The sequence below is a fragment of the Chamaea fasciata genome, unplaced genomic scaffold (genome assembly GCF_029207755.1).
Source record: "Chamaea fasciata isolate MVZ Bird 193981 ecotype frontalis unplaced genomic scaffold, bChaFas1.0.hap1 SCAF_50, whole genome shotgun sequence".
Taxonomy (NCBI): domain Eukaryota; kingdom Metazoa; phylum Chordata; class Aves; order Passeriformes; family Sylviidae; genus Chamaea; species Chamaea fasciata.
Window position 1 is genome coordinate 196,492 of NW_027094135.1, and position 18,029 is coordinate 214,520.

Genomic DNA, 18,029 nt, shown 5'->3' on the forward strand with positions numbered 1-18,029 from the left:
CCGAGCGCCCCTCAACCGCCCCGGGCCGGGAATCCCCAGGCGTTCGCTCCTGGCAATGCGACAGCGGCAGCTCGGGGCCGGCGGCCACGCTGCCGAGCGGCGGAGCTCGGGCCGGGGAAGCCGCGGCGGAGGCCGCGGGAGCGGCCGCACCGCCTGTGTCCTCCGCGGGGCCCGGGAGGGGCCGGGGCCGGGGCCGGGGCCGGGGATGGGGCCGGGGCCGGGGCCGGGGCCGGGGCCGGGGCCGGGGCCGGGGCCGGGGCCGGGGCCGGGGCCGGGGCCGGGCTCGGCACAGGCGAAGGCAAAGGGCGGCGATGCCGCTGAAGCCCCAGGCACTGATCCTCGTCCGCCACCGCCATCGCCAGGACAGCCAGAGCCCGGCGGAGGCGAGACCGCGGCGGGAGGCCCGGGGCCGGGGGCGGAGACGGGGCAGCCCCACCCGGGGCCGGGGGCGGGCCGGGGGCATGGCCCGGCCCTGCAGGGGAGAGGGAGACTGCGAGAGGACGGGAACACCGGGACAGGGAGATCGGGAGAGGGTGCGGGACTAAGGGAGAGGGTGCGGGCCTGCAGGAGAGGAAGAGGAAAAGCAGGAGGAAGTCTAGAAAAGTCCTTTTTCTGCTGCTGCTGCCGCTGCTGCTGCCGCTGCTGCCGCTGCTGCCGCTGCTGCTGTAGCAACTGAAGCCCTGGGGCCGTTTTTCCCCGGGTCCGTTTGTCCGTTGCCCGCTCAGCCCCACGCCGAGCCCCGCGCTCCCCGGGGGCAGCCCCGAGCCTGTCCAAACACGGGAACTTTGCCCACAGGAGCCAAGACCCAGAGTCTTGACTCCTGCACTGTGGCAGAGCATTCCCCTTGGTTGCTGCTGTGCATTGTCCCTGCTGAGGGTCAGACACTGTCAGAGCACGTTCCCTGAATGCAGAATTTGTACCTGGCCCAAGCACTGCACTTGTGTCTCCAGCATTGCTTTCCAAGAAAAACAGGGGAAGGCAAATTGTGTGTAGCTCATGGTATTTTACAGCATCTCAAACTTGCCAAATCATGGATCTTAGAGGTGAGATCCATTTGTAGTTCATGGGATGGAGAAGTAGTGCAAGATGGAAAAGGGGAGCATCAAAATCATTTGACAAGGACATCTTAGTATTGGTTCTATACATTTTCATTTCATTTCTTAAAAGCTCTTTCAGTTTTCCCTGAATCTTCTCCACACTCCTGTCTCCTCTTTCCAAGAACACTTCCTGGAGAACGAGGTGCAGCTTCTGTCACAAGACGTGCCACCAACTGCAGCTTCCCTTGGCTTTCCACACTGTGTGTGCAGTAGGAGTCTTGCAGCAAAGCAGGACAAATATTTGAAGAACTTGACAGCTTGTCTGTTCTTTTCCTTGTGGACTTGGGAGTTGTGCCCTTGGTAAGGTTTTCATTGTTACCGTTGTACCCTAAGAAAACAGGACGGGGTACCGGGGGAACCTGCTGGGAGTCTGTTATCATCCACCCAGCCAGGAAGAAGAGGTGGACAACTTAATCTAAAAGCAGCTGGAGAATGTTTCAGGATCACCAGCCCTTGTTCTTGTAGGTGACTTTAAGCTGCCAGATATCTGCTGGGAACTTAATATAGCAGGAAAGAGGCAGTCCAGGAAGGTTTTGGAGTGTATGGAGGACAACTTTTTGTTGCAGCTGGTGAGTGAGCCCCACCAGGGGAGGGCCTATGTTCGACCTGTTGTTTGCAAATAGAGAAGGGCTGGTGGGAGATGTGGTGGTTGGAGGCTCCTTGGGACACGGTGATGATGAAATTATAGAGTTCTCGATATTTGGTGAAATCAGGAAGAACATCAAGAAGACTTTTACACTGGACTTCCAATCAGCAGACTTTGGCCTATTTACAAGACTTATTCAGGGAGTTGCTAGGGAAGCAGCCCTTAAAAACAAAGGAGTCCAGGGAAGGTGGGCGTGCTTCAAAGCAGAGATCTTGAGGGCAGAGGAACAGGCTTTCCCTGTGTGCCAAAAGATGAGCTGACGAGGCAAACGTCCAGCCTGGATGGGCAAGGAGGTTTTGAAGGAACTTAGGAATAAAAAGAGGATGTATCATCTTTGGAAGGAGGGTCAGGTCAAGGAGTATTTAAGGGGATTGCTAGAGCATGTAGGAAAAGTGTTTGGGAGTCCAAAGCTCAATTCAAACTTAATTTGGCAATTTTGTACAGGATATTAAAAAAAGTTTTTCAAATATATTAACTGCAATAGGAAGGCCAACCTTTGTTCTGTACTGGATGTGGGAGGGAACTTAGTGTCCAGGAGGAGGCAGTCAGAGAACTGCTGAGCTGCTTGGATGTTCATAGATCTATGGGCCCAGGTGGGATCCACCCCAGGGTGATGAGGGAGCTGGCAGATGAGCTTGTGAAGCCGCTCTCCATCATTTACCAACAGTCCTGGCCCACTGGTGAGATTCCAGATGACTGGAAGCTGGGCAATGTGACACCCATTCACAAGAAGGGTGGGAAGGAGGATCCTGGTAATTATAGTCCAGTTAGCCTGACCTCAGTACATGGTAAAGGTCACGGAGCAGTTTATATTGTTTCATGGACAGGGTATCAGAGCCAGCCAGCATGGGTTTAGGAGGGGTAGGTCATGTTTGACCAGTTTTTATGTCTCCTTTTATGGCCAGGTGACTTGTGTGGTGGATGTGGGAAAGGCTGTGGATGTTGTCTGTTGGGACTTCAGCAAGGCCTTAGGCACTGTCTCCCACAGCACGCTCCTGGAAAAGCTGGCAGCCCACGGCTTGAACAGGAACACTCTTTGCTGGGTTAACAACTGGCTGCATGGCCGGGCCCAGAGAGTGGTGGGGAAGGGTGCTGCATCCAGCTGGCAGCCAGTCACCAGGGGTGTTCCTCAGGGGTCTGTGCTGGGGCCAGCTCTGTTCAACATTTGTATTCACGACATGGATGGGGCTATTGAATCTCTTATTAGTCAATTTTTAGATGACACTAAGCTGGGAACATTTGTCGATCTGTTGGCAGGTAGGAGGGCTCTGAAGAGAGACCTGGAACAGTTGGATGGGTGGGCAGAGTGCAACAAGGTGAAGTTTATTAAGTCCAAGTGCTGAGTTCCGCATTTTGGCCACAATAACCCCTGCAGTGCTCTAGGCTGGGGACGGTGTGGCTGGACAGTGCCCAGGCAGAAAGGGCCCTGGGGGTTCTGGTCGACAGCCAACTGAACATGAGGCAGCAGTGTGCCCAGGTGGCCAAGAAGGCCAATGGCACCTGGCCTGGATCAGGAATGGTGTGGCCAGCAGGAGCAGGGAGGTCATTCTTCTCCTGTACTCGGCACTGCTGAGGCCACACCTCGAGTGCTGTGTCCAGTTCTGAGCCCTCAGTTAAGAATAACCTTGAGATGCTTAAATGTGTCCGGAGGAGACAACAAGGTTGGTGAGCGGCTTGGAACACAACTCCTGTGAGGAACGACTGAGGGAGCTGGGGTTGTTTAGCCTGGAGAAAAGGAGAGTCAGAGGTGACCTTATCACTCTCTACAACTCCCTGAAAGGTGTTTGTAGTCAGGTGGGGCTTGGTCTCTTTCTCCAGGCAGCCACTGACAGAATGAGAGGACAGAGTCTTAAGGCTGCACAAAGGGAAATATAGGTTGGAAATTAGGAAAAAGATTTTTACGGAAAGGGTGATAAAGTTCTGGAATGATCTGACTGGAGAGGTGGTGGCATCACCATCTCTGGATGTGTTTTAAAAAAGACTGGATGTGGCACTAGGTGCCATGGCTTAGGTGAGGTGTTGGGACATGGGTTGAACTCAATGATCTTGGAGGTCTCTTCCAATCTAGTCATTTTGTCATTCTGTAATTCTGTAAAGGTTTCCAGGTCAAATGGGCTAAGTCAATGAAGCTACTGCTATGATAAGAGTTTTGAGTTGGATGTTTTATTAAATGGTTTTCCAAGTTCCTTGATTTTCTCTATTTTGCCAGTAGAGCTGTGTGTTGCTTTGACCTCTTAGCTCAGTTGGTTAAAGTATGGTGCTAATATCACTAAGGTTGTGGGTTCAGTCCCTCTGTGTGCCATTCACATAAGAGTTGGACTTATGATCCTTGACTGTTCCTTGCAAATAAGAATATTCTGTGCATCTGTTCATCCTGAGACTATCTGGTTGGCATTTCTCCTTGTGCACCAAACTCGAGTAAGAGAACCTTTGGGTACCCCCATTATTTCAGCGTTCTGGGGTGTTACAGCCCCGCAGGCTCATTACGGCCTCTTGTTTCCATGAGGCCCTGCTGTGTCACACTGGCCCGCAGTGCCATGAGGATCGGGAGTGTCACACAGCTTTGTGCCATTTGTCCTTGCTGCCCCTCCCATCCCACTGCCCCACAAGCAGCCCCGAGCCACCCGGGAGGGACAGGCCCTGCTGTGCCAGGCCTGGGCTCAGGGCTTGGCCTTTCTGCTGCCTCCAACCAGCCCAGGCCTTGCTCAGCATTGCAGTTCCCTGCTCACAGCCTGCGGCTCCCTGCAATCCTGGCCTCAAGGATCTGCTCTCAGCAGTCCCTGGGGAGCCTTTGGCACTCCCTGCCCTCAGTGGGGCCCAGGGATGCTCCAAGGGACTTGGAGTTTTGCTTCTGCCTCCTTGAGCAGCTTCTTCAACCTTCTCTCAGTGCCTGGAGCTTCTGGACTCAGCCCCAAATCCAGCATGGGGCTGATTCAAATCCAGAAAGCAGTCACGACCTCCTTTTCTTCCTTCACTTGTCTTCGTCTCCAGGGCTTGTGCAGCTGCTTGGAGCCAGTTTGGAGTTCTCTTATGGAGGAAGATTTCAAAGTGCACCTCCTGAGTTTTTTCTAATCCAGGGTGCATTTTTTTTAATTTTTCAGATCATTGCCGACATGAAAGACGTATTCTACAAGTGATCTTAATGCTGAGTGTCTCCTTAGGAGGTCTGGGCATGGAGAATGAGCCCCTTGCAGGCTGACCCTGTTTGGACAACCTGCTCCTCACCCCAACCTCACCGTGTCTGAAATGACCCACCAAGGACTGACATCTGAAATAATTTTTGGAAATTAGCAATTTTTCTTTTTTAAAAAAATTATAAGGAAATTATAATAATACTTATAAATATATAAAATATTATTATATACGTTTTAACCTATGTTTTACATGTATTTAAAAAAATTGATACATTTTTAGCGACCCAAAAAATTATTGGTCATTGGTTTTAAGTAACACAATTCCCTTCATTAATTCATTGACAACATCTGGCTATTGATTCTATCCCGCTTTATGCTAATTAGTTCTATTTTTACTCCTTTTGTAATCTTCTTTATCGTTTTCTCAGACAGGATAAAAGGGGCCACTTTGGGGTCCACGGAGACATTTCTGGGGCACATTTGCGGCAGTTCTAAACCTGGGGATGGAATCTGAAGAAAATTTGGGGTCTGAAGGACATCTGGGGGAGCCGGGTGGGCACTTGGAGGTCAGGGAGGGGAATCTGGGGCCCTTCGGGGTCCGGGCGGGCACTTGGGGGCCCTGAGGGGACTCTCTGGGGCGCGGGGGATGATGGGAGTTGTAGGCGCGGGTAGAACACGGTGTAACGGGGCCGCGGAGCATCACGGGAGTTCGAGGCGCGGCTCCAATGGCTGTCGGTGGGGCGCGGGGCATGACGGGAGACGGAGTCACGGCTGGAATAGGGCTCCGTGTGCGCCGCGGAGCATGCTGGGAGCTGTAGTCCCGGAAGTGCATAAAGCCGAGCTGTGGCGGGTCCGGGAAGGCGCTTGGCGGACACTTCTGCGTCCGAGTCGCGACTTGAGGCCCTCGGGGGAAACGTGTGCGGTTCGGGAGGAATTGGGGGGAACTTGGGGAGCTCGAACCGGGCGCTTTAGGACACGGGGCACAGCAGGAATTTTCGGCGCGAGACTGTGTTGGGCAGAGCTCTGAGAGCACGGGGGATGATCGGAGATGAATTCCCAGAAGTGGCTCTAACGGGCATCTCTGGGGTTGGGAGCATTCAGGGGAGTCGGGGACGATTTTGGGGGGTTCCAAATAAATACTGAGGGGGCACTTAGGGATCCTGGAGGGTCTGGGGGAAACGTAGGGTACACATGGGGGGGGAGGGGGGATACGGGGGCGGGGTTCTGTGGAGCGCGGGGCATGACGGGCATTGTAGTCCGGGCTGCAATGGGGCTCAATTGGGCCGCGGTGCATGACGGGAGTTGAAGGCAAAACCGAAACGTGGCACCGACACCAGGCACCGCCCCGAGGCCCCGGTTTCCTGGCACTGATTGGGTGCTGGCGGTGACGGGCGGGAGCCTCGGCAAATGGGAGTTTGCGGAGGCGGGAACAGCCGATTCAACCCCTCTAGTCCTTCCCAGTATAGCCCAGTTCTACCCCTGTGGCCCTTCAGTGCCCCCCTTTACAGCCCATTTCATCACCAGTACAGCCCAGTCCCTCCCAATACACCTGAGTTCATTCCCATTCCCTTCCAGTTCCCCCCAGTATCTTCCATAGCACGCCCCAGTATTCCCCAGTCTTCCCCACAGTGTTGCCATTGTCCCCAGTTTGTCCCAGTGTGTCCGTGGCCACAGCCCCTTGCAGTGTCCCAGGGCAGGTTGGGATGCTGATCCACCCTCACAGCCGGCCCAGGGCAGGGCTGGAGTGGTTTTGGTGGCCCCTTGGGCTGGCACACACTTGAGGAGTGTGTCTGTTTTCAGTGGGGAAAATTACGAGTTTTACGTTGCTTCAAAAATAGAAAAGCCCTTTTTGCCTGAGTGCAGGCAGCTCTCTGAGCAAAGCAGGTCCCAGGTGAGTGAGGACAGGCAGTGTGGGCTTGGGGAATGTGGAACAAGGTTGTCCACACTGGGTCAGACCTCAAGGCACAGCTTCTCTGGCCAGGCCAGGCCTTTGGAGGAGAGGCCCTGGATCAATATCAATCACAGAATGCTGCAATCACCTCTGCTCCAAAGAGAACAGTGATAAAACACACCCTTTATAACAGGAATGTGAATTTCTTAGAAGCTCTTTGAAATCTTTCTCCATAACTGCAGTACAAAACCTTCCTAATGAACTGCACCAGAGCAGAGGGAAATCAAGGCAGAGCCGTGGTTTGTCAGGACTTGCTTGATCCCAAAGAGCCCCGTGGTGCATTTGGTGCTGAGCCCTCAGGGCCTGAGAGGAGATGGCACAAACCTTTCCAGGAGTCCAAGTCAGAGGAAAAACCCAACGTGTCTCAAAGCATTCCTGGGGCCCACTGAGGTCCATCCCCAACACAGGCTCCTCATGGACTCCTTGGAGGAGAGGACTGGAGGCCAAGAGTGCCCAGAAACCTCTCAGAGACGGAGTGTGGGAAGGAAAACCCAAAGTACCTTAAAAGACATTGAGTATCTCAGAGCATTAATGAGCCCCACTGAGTGTCAGTACGAAGCCTCTCTAGGGACTAATTACAGCAGATAATTGGAGGCCATGACTGCACAAACCTCTCAGAGTGATTCAGTGTCAAAAAGTAGTACTTTAATGACTCTTGAGTAACTTGAGGCATTAATGAGCCCCACTGAGTGTTGTTAGTGACAAAACATCTCAAGGGACTAATTACAGCAGACAATTGGAGGCCGTGATTGCACAAACCCCTCAGAGACTCCCAGGCAAAAGCAAAACCCAAAGTGCTCTGAAAAACCTGCAGTCCCTGGGAGCACTGAGGAGCCCCCCAGGGCCATTCCTGACCAAGGCTCCCCAGGGACTGGTCCCAGCAGATCCCTGGGGCCACTGGAATGTGGGGGGATGCTGAGAGCAGGACAAGGGGGTGACAGTGCCCAGCCTTGCTGGGGCTGTGCCAGGAGGCCCCAGGGCCTCAGGACAAGGTGTCCCCTCCCAGCCCTTGGTGGCCCAGACCCTGCTGTGCCCCAGGGCACCAAGACTTGGCTTCTCCTGGGCACTGCCAGCCCTGCCGGGCCCTTGGCCACGTCCAGCACAGCTTGTCCTGCGCTGTCCCACAGCTGCTGCTGTGTCCCTGCAGGCTGCACACTCCCATCTCGCTGCCCCCCTGGCTCTGCCCTGCATTTCCCTTTCTCTTCTCCCTGATATCCTGGGATGGAACGTGTGAGAATGGTTCAAAGCTGTACCAGGGAGGGTTTAGACTGCACAGGAGAAAGTCTTTCTTTACTGGGAGGGTGACTTTGGGGTTTCAAACTTTGGGGTTTCAAAGCAGGGCTGATGGCTGTCCCAGGAAAGGAGCTGGGACAAGGTGTCCATCGCTCAGGAGCTGTAATTTGGATTGTCACTTGCCACTGTTCCTCTGAGCTCTTCTCTGTTCCAGAGATGGGCTCTTAATGAGCTGGTGGCTCTCCTGAGATGGGCCCGGGAGCAGCCCGGGCAGAGAATGAACTGAGTTTGTCCTGCTGCCATTGTTGGTGCCCTGTCTGGGAGTGCAGATGAGTCTCTTCTCTCTTAACCTGACACAACCCAGCAGGAGCGTCAATCTCCTGAGGCAGCCGTGTTTGGAGGCTGCACACACAGGCACTGGTTTTGTGTAACAGATGATACCAGATCCTTGGGATGGCTTTCCAGAAATGCACCATGCTTAGAGGAAAGGCTTTGTTCTTGGCCTGGCAATGGATTTCTTCAGGGCCAGGATCACAGATTTGTTCCCAAGGCTGCAGATGAATGGATTTAGGAATGGGAACAGGACTGTGTTCAGCAGAGCTCCAGTTCTGTTGGTCCTCAAGGAAACAACTTCTGCAGGACACATGCAGAGAGCAATGCAGCTCCCACGGGCAATGGATAAGGTGATGGGATGGGAAGAACACGTGGTCAAAGCTTTCTTCCTCCCAGAGGCTGCTGGAAGATGCAGAACACAGAAAAGGACACAGATGTCAAATGCCAGAGTCAAACATAAGGAGCCCAGCACGACACACGGTAAGAAGACAGAGTCTGTTTCCCAAAGCAGGCTGGTGTCAGAGCAGGACAGTTTGAACAAGGGGGAGTTGTCCCAGAGGAAATGGGGGATTTTGAAGCTAACCCCCAGGGCCCTTTCTGCCTGGGCACTGTCCCGCTACACCGTCCCCAGCCTATAATGCTGCAGGGGGTTATTGTGGCCAAAATGCAGGAATCGACACTTGGACTCATTAAACTTCATTTTGTTAGACTCTGCCCACCCATCCAACTGTTCCAGATTATTGGAAGAAGTGGATATTTCTGACCAGACTTCTCTGGATGTGAATTACAGAAAAATAGATTATTATAATGCTGTTTGGGAGAACGCAAGTTCTAGTCAAACAGTTGTATGTACTGATATGAATGAGATTTAATTTAGGATTTTGAATAGAAAATATACCCGGCTCCTGGGAAAAAATAAGGAAGTCTCAGCCTTTGAGACGAAGATGCTTCTAGAAAGGAAGTAATTTTGAAGTTCCGGCTCCTAGGCATAAAAGGAGGTCTCTATTTCTTTTGAGATAGTGATGATTTTAGAGAAAGAAGAAGAGAATCCTTGCTTTATATTAGAAAAGCATTCTTAAAATGGTACCCCAAACATGCAGAGGCCCATAAGCAGCTTGGGAACCTGTTATATGGGTGGGACTGCACAGAATCTGCAAAAATTCCGTGTGGTTGCACATTTGTGACCATGAGAACCACCAGACCTTTTCCTGTGGCATGTATCTCCATAAACTCTAGAGAGGCTCCTCTCCCAAGGTGATGCAGGATTGTGTTTAAATAGCTGCAACTGGCTAAAAATCATGGTTTTCTCTCTGTTGAGTGGGAAAGTGAACGGTTTGTGGTAAGTGAAAAGATGTTTGAATGTCTCATTTTTCCTTTTTCTCTTTTCTTAGTGTATGCTAATAAAATCTATCTGTTTTTACTTTTAGGTTGAGCCTCTTTCAGCTTTTTCTCCCAAAATCTTATCTCCCAGCTAGTAAACAAAATTCAGCAAACATAAAACCACCACAGGAAGGGACAGCATCTGCCTTGCCAGGGGCTGGAGCTCAGGCCTTGGCCTTTTGCATTCCTGAAACACATGCAGGTTTGCTCAGCATCAGAGACACCTTTGCCTTGTTTGTCCCCACCTGTCATCAGTGCCTGCGGTGTTCTGCTCTAACTGGAACCTGGGGACACTTTCTCAGGCGTGTCCCTCAATGGGACCCATTTAAAACTTCAAGAAACTTTGGCGTTTTTAATCTGACTTTGAGTCCTTGAGAAGTTTTTTGAACACTCTCTCAGGGACTGAGTCTGATGTAAACAACAGCAAATCCCCAAGAGGCTCATTAACATCCTTGTGCTGTGTCTGTGCTGCTGAGGTGGGCCGGGCTCCTGACACAGAGGCACCTCCTGGCAACCAAGATGAGCTTCAAAAAGGCATTTCTCCATCAAAGTGGCTCCTGTGCACAGCCCAGCAGGGCTGGGGCACTGCTTGCAGCCACCCTGGGCACAGCACACAGGCACAGAGAGCTTCAATCACTCAGGGCTGGGAAGATGCTGAGGACTGACTGGGCTAGAATCATTTCCAGCCCTTGACACTGGAAGCCTCTGGCTGCAGGACAATGCAGCTGCAGCTCCTGCAATGATCTCCTAAAGCAGGAACATCCCATTATGGATTCTGTAAGTACAACTCAGACTATCTCTGCTGTAACCATGTGGACATGCTCAGGGCTTCTGCTCACTCCAGGAATATTTCCAGGACAATAATTTTTATAAAGATAAAATTTACTGAGTCATTGTTTTCAGTTTCTTACTCCTGGTGAACGGGGGGGATAAATAATAAACAACTTCATGTTTAAAAGTCCCTAAGGCATCTGAACTATACCTCCAGTGCTATTCATGGGCTCCCAAAAGTGCTTTCATCCACTCCTTAGCCCATGGACAGCACCAGCATCACCTTCACTGGAGCCATCAGGCTTAGTCTGACCTGTCCTTTCTCCAAGCTCCAAACAGAACCTGCCCCCAGCCAGTGCCCTGCAAACAGGCAGGTTTCTGTAGGGCCAAGGAGGGTGCACAGAGATTTGGGGTCTGTGAGTGCTGGCAGGGAGAGATCAGGAACAGGGAAATACCTCCAGGAGAAAAATCTCCAGGAAGCAGAGAGAAGATCAGGAAATGAGAGAAAACAAAACCCAGAAATGCTGTGGCAGGGAGAGATCTCCAGAGGATCCTTTCCAGTGCAGCCCCTCCCTCGGAACAAGCCCCCTCCCTCTTGTCCCCCAGCCAAGCCTCTGCCCTCAGGGCTGGGGGTCTGTTGGGGGTTAGGTTTGTTCCTTCTTTCTCTAAAGAATTTTTTCCCCAGAAGTTACCAAGGAGACCAAGTGTTGGATACTTGAGGGTACTTAACCAAAACAAAGAGGTGGACAAAGTTAGAAGGAAGAGATAATGCAGGTAAAAGACAAAGCTTGAGACAGCTGCGGGCTCTTCTTTTTTCGGCGTTCGGGGGGAGAGGGAACGGCTGTTGCTGGCTGGAAAAGTTTCAGCTTGGTGCTCTGAGGATCCTGCAGAGACACCGAAACCAAACTGCCCTATTTTTTGTGAAACAAAACCCTCAAGGATCTTGGTACTGTTTTCGTTTATTATTAATGCTGTAGTTGTTTGGTGAGGGTTTTTTTGTGTTTGTTTACTTTGTAATACATACTAATAAAAAACTGCTATTCCTATTTCCCAAATCTTTGCCTAAGAGCCTCTGATTGTAATTTATAATTAAAAAAGAAAAAAAAGAGAGTGAAGGGGGGGGGGTTACACTCTCCATCCCAAAAGAAACTGCAGTTGTTGTTTTTATTATTACCTAGCAGATACCTGTCTTCCCAAACCAAGAGAGGGTCCAAGGCATGAAGCCCCTCCTGTGCAGGCAGAGCTGCAGCAGAGCCATGGGGCAGCTCTGCAGCCCCGGGCCCAGTTCCCTCTGCAGAGCACAGGGCTGGGAGCTGCTGCCTGGCACTGGGGGGCTCTGGGAGGGGGCACAGCTGGCTCAGGGTGACCCTGTCCCCAGTGCCCGGCTGTGGGCAATGCTGTCACTGCAGCCAGGGAAGGAGCTCCATCTCATTTAATCCAGTGCCATCATTAGGACACTTGAAAGTCTCCCTGAGATTTCCTTCCAAGCTTCCAGCTTCCCTCCACAATGCAAACCTGCCCTGTAGCATCTTTGTGTTATCTGAAAGCCCCACGGGGAGACACACAAGTTCTGTGATGGAGAAAATGCTGTTGGGTTGGTGGAATGAGTCCCGTGTGTCCTTGGGTACAAATGTGGGGCTGAGCCCTTGAGAAGAGGATGGACATTGGGTGGACTTTGGTGGATCCATCAGCTCTCAGCAGTGTCAGGACGGTTTTTAAAGGAAACATGGGAGGGTGATCATCCTGTGTAGGGGACAGGTGAAAGCCCAGAGAATCCTGGAACAGGACAGGGTGACAGAGGTCCTCCCCTCATTCTCCATGCACCACCTTGCCTCAGAGAACTTGCTCTGTTCTCCCTAAGCGCAGCAGCAGAAATGCTGAGTTTCTGACATCAAAAATAGTCAAGTGGAGATGAAGAAAAGCTGTTGAAAAAACTCTAGAACATTTAAACAGACTTTACCATTCCTGGTCACTGGCAGTGGGAGTACAAGCTGACAGAGACTTCTGTATTAACAGGGTTTCAAAGTGGAACACGAGGACGGGTTCCCTGTCCCCCTCTCACGTCTGCACGGCAAGGCTGAATTATAAAAACCCTGCATGTAATTGCCCTGAACCTGAAGACCCACTCAGCCAGCACCAACCAGGGCTCCCCAGTTGGAGTTTAAGGAAAATCTGCTAGAAAATCAAAAGGCTGTCAGTGTGATACAGAAGAATGGTCTGTGGTAAAAGGCTTTGATTTTACTGAAAGAACTTTCTCCTAACCTGTCACTGATCTTTTCTCCTTGAACAGGCCCCCATGGCCAGACACAGCAAATGTCCAACAGCAGCTCCATCAGCCACTTCCTCCTGCTGACATTGGCAGACACGCGGCAGCTGCAGCTCCTGCACTTCTGCCTCTTCCTGGGCATCTCCCTGGCTGCCCTCCTGGGCAACGGCCTCGTCATCAGCGCCGTAGCCTGCGGCCACCACCTGCACAGCCCCATGTTCTTCTTCCTGCTCAACCTGGCCCTCAGCGACCTGGGCTCCATCCTCACCACTGTCCCCAAAGCCATGCACAATTCCCTCTGGGACACCAGGACCATCTCCTATGAAGGATGTGCTGCACAGGTGTTTCTGTTTGTCTTTTTCATTTCAGCAGAGGTTTCCCTCCTGACCATCATGTGCTATGACCGCTACGTGTCCATCTGCAAACCCCTGCACTACGGGACCCTCCTGGGCAGCAGAGCTTGTGCCCACATGGCAGCAGCTGCCTGGGCCAGTGCCTTTCTCAATGCTCTGCTGAACACAGCCAATACATTTTCCCTGCCCCTGTGCCATGGCAATGCCCTGGGCCAGTTCTTCTGTGAAATCCCACACATCCTCAAGCTCTCCTGCTCACACTCCAAACTCAGGGAACTTGGGCTTCTTTTGTTTTCCATCTGTTTATGTCTTGGTTGTTTTGTGTTCACGGTTTTCTCCTATGTGCAGATCTTCAGGGCTGTGCTGAGGATCCCCTCGGAGCAGGGACGGCACAAAGCCTTTTCCACCTGCCTCCCTCACCTGGCTGTGGTCTCCCTGTTCCTCAGCACTGGCACATTTGCCTACCTGAAGCCCCCCTCCATCTCCTCCCCATCCCTGGATCTGGCATTGTCAGTTCTGTACTCGGTGGTGCCTCCAGCCCTGAACCCCCTCATCTACAGCCTGAGGAACCAGGAGCTCAAGGATGCCCTGAGGAAAATGATGAGTAGATGCTTTTCAGGAGCAACAAACTGCCTGTTTTCTTGGCCATAATTTTCAGAATGGAACTCATGACAGGCTCAAAAGGCCTTCCCAGGTCTTTGGTAGTGTTCAATGGGTTTTTCTGTCAGAAAATTATCCCCAGTGAAATTTTTTTAATCACCCCCATCTAATTCACTGTCTGCCTCTTGAATTTTATCCAGAAGCTCTGTAAACCAGGATTTACTGTATTGCTACATTTCAAGAAAATAAACTACCTTGCAGTGCTTGTTTTTCCTGGGATCCCATCTTTGTAACCTGCATGAAGTTAGAGGGGAGAAGGGGAAAAGAGTCCCAGCACAGCTACACTGCCAGGGAGCAGCAGTGCTTGGTCCTTTCAGTGCTGCTCTTCCCAGCTCCGGCCTCTCCTTCCCAGCCCTTCTGTGGCTGTAAGGCCGCAGTGCTCTGGCACATTGGTCACTGTCCTGCTGCGTGTCCCTGCTGTGACCGCAGGCAGGGACTGGCCATGGGCACTGCTGGGACACAGCTGGGCTCCAGCACAGCAGCTCCAGCAGCACAGGGAGGGCAGGGCAGGAAGGCTTTGCTCTCCCTGCAGAGTCACTCTCAGGAACAGGCCCAAGGAACAGACTCTGAAGAGGCTCCTTGTGCTCCTTTTTCTCCCAGGGCTCAGTGGGATGACATCAGGGTCCCAGCGTGGCCTTCAGGGGACTCAGGGCTGCCTCAGGTTCTGCTTGTTGGTGGCCAGGGCCCATCAGATGGTGAATGGCCTGTGCTGAACCTTCCTGGGGCTCTGCAGCTTGTGCCAGGGCTGATGGCAGGGGAATGTTTGTCTGGAGGGCCTTGGGAGCTGCCAGGAGAACACAGGGGAGCTGCAGGGACAGCGTGTGCCAGGGATCAGCAGGGAGTGGAGCTCCCTGGGCACAGGCCTGGCCAGGGTGGGGTCACGCCGAGATCAAGGACTGAATGTCTGCTGTGAGCCAGGAGAGCTCTGCAGCCCCAGGGGACACAGCAGGCACAGGGAGAGGAGTCTGGGCACTGACTGCTCTGGCCCTCAGGGAACTTCCCCAGGAGGATCCAGGGCAGCCCCAAGGCCATGTGGCAGCCCTGGAACAAGGCAGGCAGCTCTGAGCAGCCTCCACGGCCCCAGCAGAGCCTGTGTGGGAGGGGGTCAGTGCAGGGAGCACCATCAGCTGCCTCTGTCTCCCGGGCTGAGCAGCAGAGCCCAGCAGAGGCAGCCCAGGGCCCCGGGCAGCACAGCCCCCGTGCTCTGCAGAGCAGCAGCCCCAGCTCGGGGCTGTGGGCAGCAGGGCAGGGGCTGCAGCAATGGCTGCTCAGGCCAGCACAGACGTGTTCCCCTGGGAAAGGCTCTGTGGGCAGCTGCCGTGTGCCAGCAGCAGAGCAGGAGCCCGTGGGTGTGCAGAGGAGCCCTGGCAAGAGGCTGCCCTGTCCCTGGGGCAGCAGCAGCAGCCTGAGGAGCCCCGGGGCCAACTCTCTGCTGCTGTGCTGGGCAGCGGGGCTGGCCCTGGGGCTGCAGGAGCTGCCTGAGCTGAGCATCTCCTGAGCATTGCAGACACAGAGTGGCTGTCCATGACCTCCAGTGCCTCCAGTTCCTGCTGCTGGGCCAGACTGGACTGGGCTGCTCTGCAGGGCTGGGGCAGAGAGAGGAAAACAATGGGCCCTTGATTATAAGAGTCCCCGCAGTTTCACACCGGTCCCTTGGTTCCATGGGGCCCCACGGTGTCACTCTGGTCCCCTTGGTCACACCAGGCCCCGCAGTGTCACAATGTACCCTTGGTTCTGTGGGGCTGCAGTGTCTGTTCTGCCACTGAGCAGGGTCGGCACCAAAAACACAGACACAAGGTTCAGGTATGGTGTGATTTATTATAACGCAAAACTGCAAAGAATGACAAAAGGGGAAGCTCAGCAATGCACCCAATCGTCACTACCAAAGATTGCCTGCAGTGATTATGAAAAAAGATGTACCTGTTACTCTCAGACTTTCCCATCAACCAGATCCACACATCAGCTGGGGGAAGCTGTCACAGCCAAGGACTGCAGAGCCACTCCCGGACACTGGGAATTCCTGCAGGTGCCTCCAGCCACAGGTGAGGCTCCAACCCGGCTGTGAGAGGGCCCAGCTCTGACGGCGCTGAATAAACAAACTGACAGCACTTCTGGTGCGGGAACATCTGGTTTCATTCTCCTCTTGGGTTTGTTCCAAAGCCTGGTCAGAGCTCAAATATAACCAATAACCAATACCATCCACCCCCAAACAAGGCCAGATGTCGGATTTCATGGCCTTGTCCAGTTTCTAAATACAGAATGATCAATCCATGTTTCACTGATGAGGGGATACGTCTATCACAGCACTAATGACCATGCATATTTCATTAATGAGCACATACAAAGATAATCTTTGGTTGGAAGTTACATCCAGAGGACACCTTGGCTCAGGGCCTGTTGTCCAGCCTTGGTACTTCAGGGACCAGGTTTAGTGTTGGGCTTGACACTGCTGGGTGAACGGCTGGACTTGATGTGCTCAGAGGTCTTTCCCAACAGAAAGAATTCTATAATTCCAGGATTCCATCTGCTGGATTCAGTTAGGTCCATGTTAGCAGCATTACTTGACTCAAGAATTTCCTCTTGGTCAGTGCTTGTGGCCTAAGGCTTCAGCTCCTTCAGCTCCTGCTGCTAAGCTGCTCACACTGAACGAAACGACTCGGAGAGAAGAATACAGTTCATCCAATTCCTTCTGGGACACTGAGAGGGGAGGGTGTGAAAACAGGAGCACTGTTTGGTGTGGCCTCCTCCCTGCCCTTCATGCCTTTCAGCACTTTGAAGCAGCCAAGAGCTTTCTCCAAGAGTGCAATGAAGCAGCTGCTCCTGCTCCCAGGTCCGGCTCTTCCCAGTCTCTGACCTTGCCTGGTTTTGTCCCTCTTGCTGTGCCCTCTGTTCCCCCTGTGCTCGGTGGCTGCTGCCCAGGACTGTGGAACTGGCACAGATCCAGTGGTGGAGACCCTCCTTTCTCTGCCCTTGCAGCTGCCTGCTCACAGCAGCCTTTTCCATCTGGGAAGCTCTACGTGGAGAAGGAGTCCCCACCTTTGTTCCTTTCACAACCCCCAGGAGCCCAGGGCTGCCATCTCAAGTCCCTGCTGGCCCTGAGGGCTCCCGGGTGCCTCAGGCTGCTGTGACACCACTGCCCACGGGAGGGAACAGTGGCAGGGGCTGTGCTCAAAGTCAGCTCCATGTGCTGCTGCTGCTGCTGCTGCTGTGGGGGTCATTTGTCCAGCCCTGCCCCAGACTGAGGGATCAGATGCAGGCCCTGCTGCTGCTCCCTGGGGATCAGGCACAATTTGGTTGTTGCTGTCAGGGCCAGCAGAAGCCGTGGCTGGAGCAGCGGGTGCTGACAGTGCCCCAGGGCCCGGGGCCGGAGGGGTCCCTGGGCTGGGGGCTGGCAGGAGCTGCCCCTTGTTCTCCCTCTGCCTCCCGCAGAGCTGGGCCGGGGACAAGTGGGGCAGCACAGCAAACAGGGAGCCTGCCAGTCTCTTCCAGCCCTGTGTGCTCAGAGTTTGGGCCTTGGAGCTTCAGGTGGACAAAGGCAGCTGCTTCTGCTCCCTCTGTGTGTCCCCGTGTTCAGCAGTGCTGCCCCATCAGTCTGTGCCCAGCAACGGGGAAAAGCCTCAGCCCTGCAGGGCCAGGAGCTGCCGGGCTCTGCCTGAGCAGCTCGGCCACCAGGAAGGGAGCAGCTCCACAGGGGAACCAGGAGCAAAGGAAATGCCTTTTATAGGATGTGTTTTATGTTTTGAAAAAAAAAAAAAGAAAAAAGAAAAAGAAAAGATTAGAAAATATATAAAAGATAAAAACTACCCCAAATGTTTAGTGAAAAGTCTTCTGTAACTTTGGATTAGGAAAGAGGTAACTGAGTTTTTGAACAGACAACTCAGTGACTTACTTTGTTAATGTGCTGGTGGAAAAAATCCGTCAGCTGAATTCCTTTGGCAGATTTTGGGCTTTTTAACCAATATTAAGTTAATTTAAATAGTGGATTGGAGCAATAGGAAATTGAAAGATGGAATGTGCATGACTGCATCGTGAGTGTAAAAATTTTGCAGTTTGAAACTTAGACATAAAGTATTGCAAAAAAATAAGATATATAAATCTCAGTAGATTGTGTGACAGCAGCTTTCCCTTGAGCATGTGCAGCATCACAAAGACTTCATCAGTGGGATTGGGGGTGCTTGGAACTTCGTCCTGTTCCATTCGTGAAT

General features: G+C 52.9%; 1 protein-coding gene across 1 annotated transcript; it reads left to right on the plus strand.

Moving 5' to 3' along the window:
• The first annotated feature begins 12,858 nt into the window (after positions 1-12,858).
• LOC136304105 (olfactory receptor 14J1-like) lies at positions 12,859-14,000 on the plus strand. Its single transcript, XM_066207765.1, has one exon. It carries the CDS (start codon positions 12,859-12,861, stop codon positions 13,813-13,815), a length of 957 nt encoding a protein of 318 aa, XP_066063862.1. The 3' UTR covers positions 13,816-14,000.
• The last annotated feature ends 4,029 nt before the right edge of the window (positions 14,001-18,029 follow it).